An 18502-nucleotide genomic window follows, 5' to 3' on the forward strand; every position below is an offset into this window, starting at 1 on the left:
GTACAATACTGTTAACTAAGCTACAGACCTTAACTTGTTCACCAGTTCTTCCTTTCTCTGTTCCAGGATCTCACAATGCATGTAGTTGTTATTTTGCCTTAGTCTCCTCCAATCATAACAGTTTTTCTTATCTTTCATGACCCTGATGCTTTTAATGAATACTGGTCAGTTATTTTGTAGACTTTCTCTCAGTTTGGGTTTGCTTGATATTTTCTCATATTTGGAATGAAGCCATGGATGTTTGGCAAAAATAACACAGAAGTGTTGTGTCCTTCTCGGTGCGTCATATCAAGGTCTTCACAATGTTAACATGTCTTATTACTGGTGATGCTAATTTTGGTCACTTTGTTAAAGTGATGTCTGCCAAATTTCTCCACTGTAAAGTTGCTGTCATTCCTTTTGAGTTGATAAGTTTGGAGGGGAGGGGATGATATTTTAAGACTATGCGCATCCTGTTTCTTCTCAAACTTTTGCTATCTAATTTTATCATCCATGAATGGATTTGCCTATGACAGTTATTCCTGTGGCGTTTGCCTAACAGTGATTTTCTGTTTCCCTCTTTTCTTCTATGTCTACTAATTGGAATTTTACCTAAAGGAAGAGTTATCCCTTCTCTCACATTTATTTATTTTTCAATTTTTTTATATTGGCATGGTCTCTAAAATATTTACTTGATTCTATGAGTTTAAATTCAATACCATCTCTAGCTTTGGCCAATAGAAGCTCCTTCAGAATGGCTCCTGTCATCTTTCAACAAGCCCCTATATATTTTTTTGAGCACTTACTTACTTTTTGGCACTACAAGATGTTCTAGGCTCATCTTTGTTTTTCTTTGTCCCCATCCTGGAATCTACCACTTCTCCAAAGATCTGATTCCTTTTGCTGGAGGATAGTATTTAGAAGCCCAGGGCTATGTCCTGGATGTGCTCATTGCTACTAGAGTGCCATTGCTTCTAGGGCCTCTCTGCTGACAAAGCTAGGAGGCATACGTATGCACACTAACCTGCTCATATGCACACATCTGTATTTCTGAATATACCAATCTGTATTTATATTTTAAGAACCATGAGTTTAAATTGATGCTTCTGACTTCAGTCCTATACCACAGGGTTCACTTGGCTTTCCTCTCTTCCATATTTGTAACTTCTTTCTCCATTAGTGAGAAACACAGCTTGTAATTGTTCAATTCTAGTGTACACATAGTTTCAGAATTGTTAACCCGTATCCACGTAAGAAACACTTTTCCTATCTAGATTACAGCATTTGTGTACAGTCCTTTTTGTCTTTAGCCTTACAGTATCTAGTCAAGATACTGTAAAAGTAACTTTTCCAAAGTTACTTAGATTAAATCTTTTCTTCACCACCTCAGTCAATATGGCTGTGTTATTCAGTCGAAATGCACTTCGGTTTATATGTTAGTGTTTATATTCCTTTTTTAGGTTTCTCCCACATTCTGTTTATTTTTAGGGGTACGTGAAATATTACTGTGGTGCCAGAAGTCAGAGCTTTAGAAGAGGTACACTAGGAGAGGTGTCTCATCCTCTTAGTTCATGTTCCCCATTCCCATTCCCAGTCCCCCTTGCCCACCACCCCCTACAGCTAACCGGTCTCTTTAGTGCCTGGTTTTTCTTTTGTTCAAATGTGCAGATATGTATTTTCTTTTTTTTTTTTTTGAGACAGAGTCTCACTCTGTTGCCTGGGCTAGAGTGCCGTGGCATCAGCCTAGCTCACAGCAACCTCAAACTCCTGGGCTTAAGCGATCCTACTGCCTAAGCCTCCTGAGTAGCTGGGACTACAGGCATGCACCACCATGCCCGGCTAATTTTTTCTATATATATTTTTTAGCCATCCAAATAATTTCTTTCTATTTTTAGTAGAGATGGCGTCTCGCTCTTGCTCAGGCTGCCCTCGAACTCCTGACCTCGAGCGATCCACCCGCCTCGGCCTCCCAGAGTGCTAGGATTACAGGCGTGAGCCACCACGCCCGGCCTCAGATATATATTTTCTTATATCCCCATATTTCTTACATGAAGGGTAGCAGAGTCTAAATACTCTGTTTTCTTCTATTTTTTGTCTAAGTTCTATTTGAAAATCTATAGTGAGGGCCGGGCATGGTGGTTCACGCCTGTAATCCTAGCACTTGGAAGGCCAAGGTGGGTAGATCGTTTGAGCTCAGGAGTTCGAGACCAGCCTGAGCAAGAGTGAGACCCCATCTCTACTAAAAAAATAGAAAGAAATTAGCTGGACAACTAAAAATATAGAGAAAAAATTAGCCGGGCATGGTGGCGCAAGCCTGTACTCCCAGCTACTTGGGAGGCTGAGGCAGTAGGATCACTTGAGCCCAGGAGTTTGAGGTTGCTGTGAGCTAGGCTGACGCCATGGCACTCTAGCCGGGCGACAGAGTGAGACTCTGACTCAAAAAAAGTAAAAAAAATAAAAAATAAATAAATAAAAGAAAATCTATAGTGAGGTATAATTACATCATATGAACACATACAAAGTAAAATATCATTATTTTCTAATATAATAGTATTATCCAAATCCAGCTTTTATCACAAAATAGTTTCTAATCTGTGATTATCTACAAAGTAGTTTGTTATCTAAATGTTTCTTCATTAACATTTTAGTATGAAATTTAACTTTGAGAGTAGTATTTTTAAATACGTTATGTCAACTACTTTTTTGTTATGCCATTTTTAAAATTTGAATTTATCAGTTTAGGACTCTGTTTTATTCCCAATCTTTACTGGGGTATGATTAATAAAAATATATATATATTTAGCTGTATGAATTGATGTGAATAGTCTTTTGGGCTTTGTGTTTTCTTCCCCACATAACAATATGCCCTAGAAATCATCCTACATCACTTCATACAGCCATTCTCATTCTTTTTCACAGTTCCTTAGTACTTCATTGTGCGAATGTGTCACAGTTTATTCATCCATTCTCTTATGTGCAGATATTAGGTTGTTTCCAATATTTTGTAATTACTAACAATACTACAGTAAATAAACTTATACACATGTATTTTTGTATTGTTAGAGGTATATTCAGCTTTTTTCTTGATGTCTTTATGTATTACTAAAGTTTTCTCTTTAATTATGAGGAAACTGGACCCTGATTACTTTTTAAAACATTCATATGTTGGAAAAAATCTCTTATGAACCACTCAGCCTACATGTTGTACTGATATCAGTCCCCTATCTGCTGATCATTAGGAGCTACTTTTCATAAAATAAAATAAAAAATACATTGTCTTACCTTGGGCTCCTTAGAAGCAGACCCTCAGATAAAGCTTCATGTAAAGGTGATTTGTTAGGATATGTTCCCAGAGAAAACCAGTAGGAGAGTAGAAAAGTGTAACGAATCCAAGCAAGGGTATAGTGTCAAGCCAAGTCCCAGGGACTTTGGCTCAGTCCTGCAGGGTAACCCTGAAGACTGTGGTCAGAGTTGTCCTGGTCAGGGGCATGGAAGCTATAAGGGAGTACTTTTACTCCCTTATTTGTTAGCCATTGGTGATGGCTGGAGATGGGGTAGGGGAAGACATTTCTAGGCACTGCCAGCTCTCCAGGGCTTTGGAGATAGGTGCTGCAGAAAGCACACTGTCCAAAAATGCTAAAGGTATTTGAGGGTATTTGGGGTGGCGGGGGTGGGGGGGAGGCACTGCATCCTCTGCTGTATATATTGTAGCAGAGCAGGCTTTACTGTGTAATGGCAAGGGTGGTTCACAATGTGTATTAATAACGAAACAATACAGATGGAACATATCTGAACAATGAGTTAGATAATGTTACAACAGCTAAAAGGGCCATTTCAAGGCTGGCCAGCTAAATAGTATGCCTTTAGCCTTCATTTATATAGAATTTATGTGTGTATAAGTTAATATATGTCAGTACATCATTGGCAGTCAGATAAACTTATAGATTATGCCTATGTTGACACTTCTATTTTTAATGAAGTATTTTCCATTATTATTAGGAGTTTTTTATACTTCAGAAACCTTGTAAAACCTTTCGTATTAGAAACATACCAAAGATTAGTTGAGAAGAGAAAAGAGAGCAGTAGTTTAAAATTTGCTAAACATGGTGAGCATCATTTTGTTGGCTAACTCCTTCAAATATGTGTGTATGTGTTTACACACAAAATAAGTCATTGAGGATGCCTTCAAAAATATTGAAATAATACTGTTTTCTGATTACTGGTTGATACTAGCAATACATAATTCAGAGGAAAGTGTCAAAGACCTAACTTACCATTGAAGAAAAAGAAACACTGAGAAGATTACTTTTAGAAACTGGATAGCAAGTCATTGCTGGAACCCAGGTCAGGAACCTTGCCTTAGAATTTCCAGGTTATTGTTCGGACAACTAATTATTTTGATAAAGGATTAACTTTAATTTAGCATGTAATTTTCATGTCTGAGTTTTTAAATAGTACATACAATTTTTTAAAAAATTCCCATAGTACTAAAGGGTTACAATGAAAATCTGAAAGCCTCCCTGTCACTTAATCTCCAGCTCTTTCTACTGCTTAGAGATAACAACCGCCACAGGTTCTTATAATCTATCTTGAGTTAATGTTTGTATATGGTGAGAGATTGTGGTCTAGTTTTCATTCTTCTGCAATCTAATTTTCCCATCACTATTTATTGAAGAGGGTGTTCTTTCCCCTGTGTATGTTTTTGCTGACTTTCTCAAAGATCAGTTAGCTGTAGGTATTTGACTTTATTCTAGAGTCTCTATTCTGTTCCATTGGTCCATGTGTCTACTTTTACACCAGTACCATGCTGTTTAGTTACTATCACCTTGTGGTGTAATTTTAGAGTCAGGTAATGTTGTCATGCTTCCAGCTTTGTTCTTTTTGCTTAGGATTACTTTAGCTATTTGACTCCTTTTGTGGTTCCATGGTAATTATAGAATTATTTTTTCTAATTTTGTGAAAAATGATGTTGGTATTTTGACAGGACTGATTACAGTGAATCCATAGATTGCTTTGGGCGGTAGAGTCATTTTAGTGATATTGATTCTTCTGATCCATGAGCATGGGATGTTTTTCCATTTGTTTGGTTCATCTATAATTTCTTTCATCATTGTTTTGTAGTTTTCCTTTATACTTTATGTAGGGGTATGTTATGCTTTTCTAAAACAATACCCTCTTAGAGAACAGTTACATTGTTTTCAGTCTTTTACTTTCATAAACAATACTGAAATTAATATCTTTGGACGTACATATTTCCCCATATGTGCAAAACTTCTAGAAATAGAATTGCTAAATCAAAGGGTATTTGCATTTTAAATTTGTTTAGATAGTGCCAAATTTTTCTCCAAATAGAATTTTTAAACAACTTGTCCAATGTGTCAATGCCTCTTTTCCCTCATCCTTACTAAGAGAGCATATTAATTTTTATCTTTGTCAGTCTAATAGGTGAAAATTTTTAATTTGTAGTTCTCACCTAATTTTTATAATTTTTGAGCATCTTTATACATTAAAAGCTCTTTTTCCTGTGAACATTCTATTTGTGTCTTTTGCCCATTTGTCTATTGGTTGATTGGTCTTTCTCTTATTGATTTATAAGAGTTCTTTATATTAAGAAGGTATGTCATGTATTGCAGATATTTCTCCCAGTCATTTTTTGTTTTACTTTGTTTATGGCATTTTTCCTAGGTAAAAAATTTATTTTAAGGTAGTCAGATTTAGAAATTTTTTCTTTTGGGGCTTTTTTGGGTTTTAGTTAGGAAGGTATCTATCACATAAGATTATTTTTTAAATTCTTCCATATTTCTATTTAATACTTTTATGGTTTCATTTTCTAGAGTTAAACCTTTGATTCACGTGGCATTATTTTAGTGAAAAGAATGAAGTAGGTGTATTAATTACCACAAATGTGGTGTCCTAAAAACCAGAAACTGATTTTCTTACAGTTCTGGAGGCCAGTAGTTGGAAATCAAGGTATTGGCAGGACTGTAATTTCTACAGAGGCTGTAGGAGAAATTCTGTTCCGTATATCTTCTGGCTCCTAGAGGTTACCTGGTTCCTTGGCTTATAGACACATCACTCTAATCTTTGCCCAGTCCTCACATTGCCTTCTCCTTTGTATTGGTCTTCTCCTTTTCTCTCTTATAAGGATACTTGTAATGACATTTAGGGCCTACCCAAGATAATCCAGGATTATTGCCTTATCTCAAGATATTGCTCCTTTTTCCAAATAAGGTAACATTCACAGCTTCCAGGGATTTAAGGTTGATACCTTTGAGGGGACCATTTTTCAGCCTACCATAGTAGAGCTTCAGTTTGATTTTTTCCAATTGGTTAGCCAGTTGCTATAACACTTTTTATTAGATAATCTAATTTTCCTCAATAAATTGAAATGACACCTTTATTACTATACACAATGTCCTTACATATGAATTTTAATCAATTTCTGGCCTCTTTGTTCTGTTAATTGGTCTGTCTGTTCAAGTGTCAGTACCAGTTTTCATTATTGTGGATCTGCCTACTCTCATTGTTTTTATCAGAATTTTTCAATCTAATTCTTGCAGGTCTCCATAACTTTACTCTCTAAATTATTTAATAACCCCCCCAAAATTAATGATGGTTTTTTAGTGGAATTGAATTACATGTATGTATTAATTTAAATAGATAGAATTTTACAATATTGATTCCTTCAAACTAAGAACAGAGTTTATCTTTCTATTTAGTCACATCACTGTATCCCTCAGTAGAATTTTGAAGTTTTCTTGATGTAGATATTTCACATTTTCTTTTAAGTTTATTCCTACTTATTTTATCTTTTTCTGTTGTAAAAAGGAACTTTTCTTACACTCAATGTATAACTCCTTTGTATGTGGAAACACTATGTGGCTACATATATGTGTATTATGTATATATATAAATTTTGTTTCTAGTTACTTATTGTATTTTCCTATGGTTTTAAATAATTTTTTATCCAGTTAGTTTGGTTGGAGTTTACAGGTATAAAATTATATCATATGCAAATAGTTTTACCTACTTCTTTCCAATTTTTATAGTTGCTATTTCTTTTTCTTATCTAATTGCATTGACTACTGCCAGAACAATATTAAGTAATATCAATGATAGTGCACATCCTTTTCTCAATTTGAACTTTAACAGGAGTGATTCTATTACATTAAACCATATGAAATTTCCCGTTTTGTAGGTGAAAAAAAGTCAAGTATCAGCAATTTCATATTATTCAATCTAATGGCATTTCCCCATAAAACATAACTTTTAAAAAACACATACAAGATGTTAAGGAAGAGTCCATTGCTCTCTATTTTGTTTATTAGTTCACCAGTGATTTACTGAACACCTACTGTGTGTCAGGTGCTATTCTAGGATGTGAGGATATGCTTATATTTGAATAGCAGACAATAAATAAATCCATAAATATTAGATGGTAGCAGTGCTAAGAAAACTAAAATATGGATAAGGAGAGCGTAGAGTAACTGGGAGGAGAATAGGGTGCTGTTTTAGATATGGTGTCCAGGGTAGAACCTCTACCAAAATGGTTTTTGACCTGAGTGAAATGAGGGAGTGAGCCATGCAGATACCCAGGGGAAGAGGGTCCCATGCAGGGAAAACAGAGGCCTTTATCAAATTCCTGTATCCCTATGGAAGTGATCATAATGTGATTTTTCTACTTTGATCTATGAATATGATGAACTATATTACTAGATTTCCTACTACTGAACCATCCTGACATCATTGATATGAGCCTCATGTGGTTGTGGTTTATTCTTTGTCAGGTGTTAGGCTGGCTTCCTAAAAATTCTGCATGTTTTTCTTTTCTATATATACTCTCAAACTGTTTTAATACCATTAAACTTATCTATTTTGTAAATATTTGATAGAATCCACCTGTAAAACTGTCAAAGCCTGGTGTTTTTGTGGAGTGGAGGGTGGGTAGGAATTCCTTAATTTATCTCTCTCTTTCCAATCCCCTCCTGGCAAATAGTCTATTTGAATTTTCTGACTTGAGGATGCTTGATAATTAATATTTTGGGGGACAGTTATTCATCCACATTTTCAACTTTCTTCAAATAGAGTTAATTGAAGCCAAAAATGTTTTTGTTCATTGGTGGCCATTACCTACAGATATTTTTCTGTACTATAGGTGATTCATTGTATTTACAATTGAGTGATGTCCTAGCTTAATAGTAGCTCTGCAAGGTGGGTAGAACAGATACTGTCATATCCTTACCTTACTTGTGAGGACACTGCAGCTTTGAGATTTGCTGTTAACAGTGACTGAAACTAAAAGTAGTCTTCAGTTCTCATGATCCTTAACCTGATGAGCTTTCCAGAGGACTGGGCTCTCTCTTAATATATACCTTTCTGCTGCTGCATTTTTCTCTCATCTCTTTTTTTCCACCCAATTTCGTCACCTTGCATTTATTGCATACTAACTAAGTTCAGGGCACCATCTCTCCGTGGCATGTAATTTGTTAGCCAGGATCACAGTGCTATTTCTCCCGTGTTCACCTGCTAGAGTATACTATTTACTGCCAAGTGGCAAAGTGTTTGAAAGGAAGCTAATATTTAAAAGGATCTTTTCATAAAGGTCACTGTAATTGAGAGTGTGTGTCTGGTTGTTTTTCTTCACTGCAGTTGACTTCTGCCAGTGATGAAATGAAGATTTATTTACTGTATCTGGCTTTATCACAGAAAAATGCGGACGTTCCACAAATCTACCTGCCTGCACATAACATATACACACCTGTATTCTCCAGTGATGATAATGAAGAAAGAGTCTTTGAACACTTTACATTTTTCAATTGAGTATTTAAGTTTCATTTCTGGCACTAGCAGTATAATAGCCATGAAAATTTTCGAACACAGCAGGATCACAGAGGACTCTTGTTCAGCCACACATGGGCAGATTCAGTTACAGTTTCTTGTTAAAAGATGCTGCTGGAGGGAGAGGAAAGGAGCTGGTTAGGGAGTGGGCAGGATGTAGATCCAGAATGCTATTAGCTTACACATCAGACAGGGATAGATGTGTGTGGGAGCCTGGACTCTGGCCAGCAGCCTGCCAGCCTGACAGCTCTGTCAGCCGTGGTCACTTTTCTTGCCAGATAAGCTGCCATTATTGCTGGCTCAGTCAATTTCATTTTCAGTGTGCATGTCTTGTCTGATACTGGATATGTGAATATGTGTGTGTATGTATTAGAATATCATTCCCACCTATAAAGGATTCATTTAAGTCATGTTGAGTTAGTAGGCAATATTTAAAGAGGTCACTCTGTGAGCAAGTGAAGGTTGTTCATATATTATTTGTGTCAGGAAGTGATACAAATACACAGAGAGAAAAATATCTTTTTTCCTGAGTTATATTTAGGTGACTAATTGTCACTGTCCACCATATTCCTATGCAGAGGCCAATGTTTCTCAGCATGGTTTTGTGCACTGCCTGCATCAGAGTTGCGTATGTGTTTGGGGGCGGGGATGGGGGGCGGGGGTGGTGATGGTGGGGCCGGTGCTTAAAAATGCAGATTTCTAGACTCTGTCCCGACCAACTCAATTAGTCTTTGTGGGATTGGGACTAGGAATCTACATTTTAAGAAGTGCCCCAGGTGGCTGTTTTGCACACTACTATTTTGTAGTAATACAAAAGTAATTATGTAAAACAAACCACAAATGATTCTCCCTTAAGAAAATTCGAACTTACAGACTAGATTATTTCAATTATAGAAATTAATAGTCAAGAAGTATTATTTACATAGCAAAAGAATTTCCCCCAGGTTTTTTTAAATAGCAAGCTGATATGTTGTGTTTAATATATAAATTATTTTATCAAATATGTTCTACATATAACTTTTTGAAAATACATCTGTTATTTGAAGTGAAGAAAACCTGATATCCAAAAGCAAGGTATATAATAATAATGATACTTTTTTGCACTTACACTATGTTGGGCTTGTTTAAAAACTTAATATGTATTATTCATTTAATCTTGCAGCAGCCCTGTAAGGTAAGTGGTATTATTGTCTCCATTTTACAGATGAAGAGACTGAGGCTTATCATTTGACCAAAGCCACATGGGTAGCAGGTGGCAGAATGGAGATTTGAATGCAGGTGTTCTGGCTTCAGAGTCAGGCCTATGATTTTTAGCTACTACAGTGTGCTGCTTCTCATCACATAGCAGCTAATAGTAGCTATTGGAAAAATTGAGTAATAGCAAAGCTGAGAAGATTATTGTGTGAGCCAGCCAGGCATAGCAGAGGGAATACTAGACTAAGAATCAGAAGTCCTGGGGTTTAGTTCTGGCTCTGCCACCCCCTGGTGAGTCTCTTACCTTCACTGAGGTTATTTTCCTTATCCATGAAGTAATAGGATACGCCAATGCCTGGCTTTCATGTATGTGTTTGAACAGGAATTGTGATACACAGTTATGTATTTTATAAATGAGAACTTAGAGAGGGCTTTGGTGATATCTGGGCTGTTTCAGGCCTGTATGTTCTTCAAAGGTTTTGTCATGCTAACTTGTTTACCCATTTGGTGATAAGGTAGCTAATGATGAGTTTATAGGGTTCTTTCTTTCTCTTTCTTTTTTTCCTCTTTCCACAACTTCCATAGGTCTCGTGTTCGTCCCTTTCTCCTTCCTCACACAGTCTTTGAACTCTCACACGTAGCATTATGAGTCAGTATGCCCTACTTATGAGTCTGAGATGTGTTTATTTATTTTCTAAAATATTATGTGTTCATTTCCTGAAGAAAATAGAAAATTGTTTATCTAGAAACATCTTGTTGCCTCTTATCTAATGTGTCCCTATTATTAAAAAATAAAATCTTTGATTAGCTCTTCAGCAGAAAGAAGGAATCATTTCAAGTGGAATCTTTTGGTCAAGGCTTTTATTTAATCTTAATAATTCTGCAATTGTTGATGACTGGGTCAGAGTTCATTTGGGCCGTATTCTTTCTAACAGGGTTAACAAGTGTGTCAGATTGTCAAGTCATGGCTATAATTGACTTTGGCTTTGAGGTTTTCCTTCATAATAAACAATGGGCCCTGAGCCAAAAAAGCTTGTGGTTTATACTCACATACTGATGACTAAATAATGCAAGTGATTTCCCCTCATACTGATTCTGTTACCCTGAAGCTTGCTTTATGCTTTTGGAATGAATCATATTAGAAGAACATCTATAATTAAAAAGAATTTGACCTGTGGACTTTTCCATCACAGCTGAAAACATTTTGATGACTTCACTCTGGCCTGAGTGCTAGAGAAAGAGTGTAGAAGGCACAGGTTTGTCAGAAAGTCCTGCCAATACTTTGAATCTCTTACCAGTGCGCCCAAAAATGCTCTTTTAGGTTGCAAAGGGAATCTTTATTCATTACTGCTCTACACACAGTTCCTCTGGATGGAAACACTGAAGGTGGAACTCAGTCTGTTGGGTTTGTCATTTTCCTGTGGCACAGAGTTGCTGGAAAAGACTCACTTTGTACAAATAGTCTTAAAAAATGTTTTTTTTCTGTTTCTCTGTTTTTGCACAAGGGTAAAATTAATCAGCACAAAGTATCAGCTAATCAGAATTTATAGATTTAAGAAAGACATATGCTTAAGCTTTTTTATTTGCTTTATGAAATCATATTAACTATTAGCAAATGCAGAGTTACTGAAGCTAAAGCAAAATAACCCTTCTCTGATTTGTTTATTTAATGGTTGGCAGCAATAATTATGTTGATACTAATCTACTCTCCTTTTCTTGGTAACTCTGGTAAACAAGTTGACATATGTAGTCGAGTGCAAAATGTTTACTATTCTCCAAATGAGTGAATCAAACTGGAAAATGCAAGTTTCACATCAGCCCTCTGTAAGTTTAGGTTTTAGATTAACATTTAGAAACGCGCAAGTCTGGGCCATAAACCAGTAAAAGAAATAGTGTGGATAAAAGTGACTTCATTTAGGTAGATACTTCACTGGTTCTCCAGTGAGGCTTACTGGATCCTCATTAACCTGTTGAGCACCCACAGTGACTATCCATGTGGCTGAATGAAATGATCCCCTTACCTCCTTTTCCTTCAAGTCAGTCCTTTCATAGGGTTTTGTTTTGGGCAAGGGAGATAAATCTACCATGAGGCTGTAAGCTTGAGTTGATGACTTCTTGTCTCTTGAGAAATAAGGTATAGAATTCTGGAGGAATTGATTAAATAGAAGACAAGGAATAGTTGGATAATATTATAGATATGCTTTGTTGAATTGGTGGAATATATTTCTTACACATTATTTGTTTATTTATTTGTATTTTTCGTAAGTTGCTGCCGTGTCTTCAGTGGTCATTTGGTTTGGTTTGTTCTACTCTTCCTTGTGGAAGCACCCAGCAGAGTCTATGTTAAAATCAGTGTACAAATTCCATTTCTTCAAACAGCCCAAAAGGAAATCCATTTCTGTGGCCATCAACAATGTTTATAGAGCCTTAGAAGGTATATTGGTTGTTATTGTCGTTTATTTGTTTCCTATTGGGTTTAAAAGCAAGTTTTTGGACCAGCTTTTAAGTGTTTTCAAATCCATTAATGTTTTATCTTTTTTTATGAGTCATTTTACTTTTGCTTGACATTGTTGATTTATTTTTATAGTAGTTTTCTATGCCAAGGACAAATCAGGCCATCCCCCAGGGAAGAAATCTCCTGTTCTGTTCCTAACTTTGCTAGAGGTTGCCTAATCATCTCTGTTCCTCATTGTCTTGATACAGTGGTGACTAAAGAAATCCATTTAAAATGTCCTAGATAGTCCTGAATTGAATTTTTAAAATATTTCTTATATGTGGATTTCCAAACTTTTTTAAAAGAATAACTGCTGGAAATAAATTCAAAGATAAAAATTGCTAAAAAAATAAAAAAAAAAAAGAATAGCTGCAAGTTTAAAGCCATAATTCCCTCACTGTGCTCCTATAAAACACTGGTGTTCCTTAGGCTAGATAGAAATGTTCAAATGTGCTAAAGTTGAATAATCTTTTTTGAAGAACCCTGTCTTTATTCAGCAAACAACATACAGCTCTTATTAAAGGCTCTGAACTATGCTGTAAGAATGTTAGTTTTGAGAGCAAGATGGATTGGAATGAGGCCTCTTCATGCCTATACCCAAGATTCAAAGACAACTCCTTAAAGGATGGGCCTGTGAGTGCAACCCCAAACTTTATTCCTTCACCAAGTCTTCACTAGCATCATACAGGGCCAACTTTTCCAGATAGGAGAAATATTTTCCTACAGCTGGAGGAAGGCAAATTTATTAAGAAGAAAAGTTCTTACTCCACAGACTTATTTCAAAGCCCTGCTTTTCTCTTTTTCTTTCTCAAGCTAGGGGAGGATGGAGTTCTCAACAGGTACCACTCAGTGTGGTCCATCAACCAGTTCTGACAAGGTGAATGTAGGAATTGAAAGTTAACACTTAAGACTTTTTTTTTTAAGAGACAGGGTCTCACTCCGTCGCTCAGGCTGGAGTGCAATGGCATAGTCATCTCATTGCAACCTTGAATTCCTAGGCTCAAGGGATCCTCCTGCCTCAGCATCCCAGGTAGCTGAGACTACAAGCCTGCACCACCACACCTAATTTTTAAAATTTTTTATAGAGATGGGAATCTCATGATCTTGCCCAGGCTGGTCTTGAACTTCTGGCTCCAAGCGATCCTCCCATCTTAGCCTCCCAAAGTGCTGGGATTACAGGCGTGAGCCACTCACTTGGCCCACTTAAGACATTTTATAGCCATTTGATGTTATTTGTTGAATCTAATAAAAATTTGGATTTATATTTTGTAGTCTTTCAACTGTATTTTTCTAGAAATATAATATTTGTCTGAAAGGGATTGGAAATTGGAAAACAAAGACAGCCCTGCACCACAGATAGTTTGAGAAGCACTGCCCTAGGCACAGCCCTCGGTTGGAGGCTAAGGCACTCTCCAAGGTGCCTCCTTTTTGTCCCAGGAGGGGGATTTGTTCTTCCTTACTCTGAGGCCCAAGAGCCTGGTTCTTTTTTAAAAAATAATTTTTAAAAAGTATTTAATTTTGGTAGAATATACATAAGATAAATTTATTATCTTAATCATTTTTAAGTATACAGTAGTGTTAAATATATTCACATTGTTGTACAGCCAATCTCCAGAACTCTTCATATTACAAAACTAAAACTTTATATCCGTTAAACAACTCTCCATTTCCCCCTCCACCCAGTCCCTGGCAAATACCATTCTACTTTTTATCTCTATGAATTCGATCACTCTAGGTACCTCATGGAATCATACAGTATTTGTCTTTTTGTGACTGGCTTATTTCACTTAGCATAATGTCCTCAAGGTTCATCCATGTTGCAGTGTGTGTCAGAATTTCTTTCCTTTTTCAGGATGAATAATAATGTACAGATCATATTTTGCCTATCCATTCATCTATCAATGGATACTTGAGTTGCTTCCACCCTTTGACTGTTGTGAATGATGCTGCTATAAATATGGGTGTGCAAATGTCTCTTCAAGATTGTCCTTTCAGTTTTGGGGATACATACCCAGAAATGGAATTGCTAGATTACATAGTAATCTTATTTTTAATTTTTTGAAGAACTACCGTACTGTTTTCTGTAGCATCTGTACCATTTTACATTCCTACCAACAGTGTGCAAGGGTTCCAGTTTTCTCCACATCCTGGCCAACACTTACTATTTTCTGTTTTTTTGATAGTACCATCCTAGTGGGTATGAGGTGGTATCTCATTGTAGTTTAGGCCTGAACTTCCCTAATAGTGATGTTGAGCATCTTTTCATGAGCTCGTTGGCTGTTTGTATATCTTTGGAGAAATGTCTATCCAAGTTCTTTGCCCATTTTTTAATAGAGGAGTTTGGTTTTTTGTTGTAGGAGTTCTTATATATTCTGGATATTAATCCCTTATGAGGGAGGTATATGATTTACAGATATTGTCTCCCATTCTCTAGGTTGCCTTTTCACTCTATTGATTGTGTCCTTTGATGCACAGAAGTTTTTAATTTTTATGTAGTCCATTTTACCTATTTTTTTCTTTTGTTGTCTGGGTTTTTGGTGTCATGTGCAACAAATCATTGCTAAATCTAACATATAAAGCTTTTTGCCTGTGTTTTCTTCTAAGAGTTTTATAGTTTTAGTTCTTATGGTTAGGTCTTTGATCCATTTTGAGGCAATTTTTGTACATAGTATATGGTGAGGGTCTAACTTCATTCATTGCTTTGCCAACACCATGTGTTGATAGGAACCTAGTTCTTTCACTCAGTTATTCCCTAATTAGCCAACAGAATAAAGAACAAGTGGTAAATAAGCATTGAGAAAATTTCTGAGGAAATTTGGACACTGATTTGTGCCTTCATTTTGACAATTTGGGGAAATAGACCATGGCAACTTGAAAGTTAGGTGTCACGACTTGATATTGCAAACACATAGTATGGCCATTTTGATGGCAACATTGTGATTAGTTCAAAAATGGAAATTAAAATAAATGTCATGGATTTTTGCAAAAAAGAGTATGATATTTATATCTTCCATCTTCGAGACAACTTGATATTCCCTAAATTTAAATTCCTGGTAAAGACAAAGGAAATTGTTGTGGTGTGGTGATTGAAAGTGACAGCCTGAGTGACCCTGATATACACATTTACTCAATGAATTCACTGAGTTCAATGCTAGACAAAAAGATACCTCCTTTGAAAAACTAATTGTTTGTCCTTTTTGTTTTCTTTTGCTTTGGCTGCTGGGAAATTCAGGGCTAAATTTTATGTTCAGTTACGTGCCCTTTCTTTCATTCCTTGGTTCTTGATCATTTCATTTGTTATGTTTTGATTTTCTTTACAAATCAACTTTACTGAGATACAATTTACATACAATAAAATGCACCCATTTCACATTTTGACGAATGCTTGTACCTGTGTACTTACCACCTCAATCAAGATGATAGAACATTTTCATCCCACCAAAACACTCCCAAATGCTTCTTCATAATCATTACTATCATTCTACCTGTCGTTAAATAGTTCTGTTGATTCTGTGCCCTTTAATGTTAGCCACCACCCTGCTACAAATGCTCTTGGAAGTAGATGGAATATAAAAAAGTAACCCTTAAATGAAATAGCCTTCTCAAGCTCTAGGTTTTTCTCCTGTAACCTGTCATTTAAGTTCCTTTTTTATATCCAAGAAAAAGCAGCATTGCAACCTCTTAGTACTTAAATTTCACTACGAATAACATTGATGAGTTAGTGTCTTATAAAGCATTGCCAGATATTTTTGGAAGACCATGTTCCTTTTTTTCCTCTTAGAAATTAAACGTCTAATTCAAAGAATTTTTTTACACCAGATAAATTTGCTCCTGTATGGGTTTGTCCATACCTAAGTGGTCAACATCTGAAATATAGTAACAAGCATCAATTGCCTTGTTGTAGCACATTAGAAAACCAGTGTCTGCTTTCTAGTAATCCAGCAAATCACATCATACGAAAATCTGTAGCTGCTGTTTGAAATGTTAGAGCTATGACCTATATGTAAATGTCATAACTGTGCCTTGAGGTGACAGCAAGTTTAACCAACCAGATTGTATATGGGGACAGCTTAGGCTCTAGGTAGCTGTATTAGGTAACTGGAGAAACAAGAATGATAATTAACTTATGCATGAGGAATTCCAGCATGTAACTCATGTCAGCATGAGTTGTGGATGGTTTCTACTTCTTCCTCCAGATAGTAAAGAAACAGCAAGAGGTAATATAAAGTTTTAACCCTGTTTATGCTTGCCAAATAAAAGGAGTTATTGTTCTTATCACTCTGGAATTACCTTGACATAATGAATTGAACTGTAAATGAAGATATAAGCCAAAATATATAATCTTCAGATATTATGCTTTAATGTTTCTTTATAATATGATACAGCTATTTTTTTTAAAAAGGAATTCAGCAGTAGCATAACAAAAAAGAGCATACATTATAACCATGTGACATTTTCTTGGATTATTTCCTGTGTGAATGGTATAAAAAGGAATGGCATGGAACCACGGTGTTTACAAAGCACAGGAGGTCGTCATGCAAAGATTGCTTGATGTCCTGTGTGGCAATATTTCAGCAGTGACACTGTATGGCAGTATTATAGCCAGTGCAACGACATATCCTAAAATACTTGGCTTTTCTATGCCTTGACCCAAGTGTGGGGGTGTAAGGGGTATTCATTTGTTTGTTTTGTTTTTTAATTTTGCTGGCTCAAATTCATTAGAAAGGAAAACTACTAACTCAAATTCTCCTATTTGTGTGCACCATAATCACATGTATGTGGACTGCTTAAGTCTGGGAACAACGCAGAGAGCTGTGCGCAGCGATCATGTAGATTCTTGCTTGGCAATGGTTTGTCCTTCCAAACGGTTCCAGTTAGCCTGAATTTGAGGTGGAGGGTGGTTATGATGTGTGAGGTTCCACTGAATTTGATGTGTCTTCATTTTATTTAAGGAAAGGACAGTGTACACAGTCTGCCACAGAGCGAAAACCTTTAAAAGAATCTTTGGCTCTTTTCCTGAACGTAATTAAATTTCCACTATTCTTTTCTTTGCCAGAAGTTTAACGATTTATGTTGAATAATTGAGATGTAATTTGTTCTCCACATTTGCTCCCACTTGGTGAAAAAAGCACAGTCTAATATAATAAACACTTGCTGACTAAATTTTTCCTCGTCTTATTTAACTTTTGTTTTAGGACTCAGCCCAAAACCATGTTTGCCCAAGTTGAATCTGATGATGAAGATGCAAAGAATGAGCCAGAATGGAAAAAACGTAAAATTTGAAGAATCTCATTTGGGAGCTGTTTGCGTGAGGGGGAGGGACATGGGACAGGATTTTTTTTTTTTTTTTTATGCTTATGGAATAAAAAATACGTTTTTATGAACAGATTTGCCCATTGCATTATCACACCATTCAAAAGATTGGTAGCTACTCTTCACTAAAATTGTGCTTACATTTTCTTATCTACAATTATTAAACTGTATTACAAGTAAATGAGAAACAGATTCTTAGCCTATTACCAAGTGATTTAGGTATTTGGAAACTTGAATGTATTCCACAATTATTGGTCTTGTACAGATTCTCATAACCTTAGAGGGGAAGATGTACATTGAGATATATATCTGTCTTGAGCAGTTCTGGGAACATAATAAAGAAATAGAGATCAAAAAGTTTAATATTCTGTATAGTTTCACAACAGCTGTTTACATGACTGTAAATAATTAGACTGAGTTCAAACCAAAAGCATTGCCATACTAGGAAAGAACATGTATCTGATTATCCTTCAACAGCAGAATTCGTGGTTAGGCGTTAGGAGAACGAGCTTTGAAGTCAGACCAATGTGGATTCGAGTCCTGGCTTTACTCTTTACTTCTGAGTCACCTTGGGAGAGTTATTAAACTTCTCTCTTCTAGCCTCAGATGACAGTGTACCTAGTTTGTAGGTTTGTTGGAAGGATTAAATGGGACACACCTCATGGAGCCTTTAGTACAGTACCT

At 36.1% G+C, this 18502-nt stretch overlaps 1 protein-coding gene across 1 annotated transcript in view; it reads left to right on the forward strand.

The window, feature by feature from the left end:
* WDR70 (WD repeat domain 70) overlaps positions 1-17889 on the forward strand; it is a 214126-nt gene extending 196237 nt beyond the window's left edge. Inside the window, exon 18 of the mRNA XM_045566608.1 lies at positions 17701-17889. Coding sequence (XP_045422564.1) covers positions 17701-17788 — 88 coding nt within the window. The 3' untranslated portion in view covers positions 17789-17889. The remainder of the gene's footprint in view (positions 1-17700) is intronic.
* Positions 17890-18502: the final 613 nt, after the last annotated feature.

The sequence above is a fragment of the Lemur catta genome, chromosome 12 (assembly GCF_020740605.2).
Source record: "Lemur catta isolate mLemCat1 chromosome 12, mLemCat1.pri, whole genome shotgun sequence".
Classification (NCBI taxonomy): Eukaryota; Metazoa; Chordata; class Mammalia; order Primates; family Lemuridae; genus Lemur; species Lemur catta.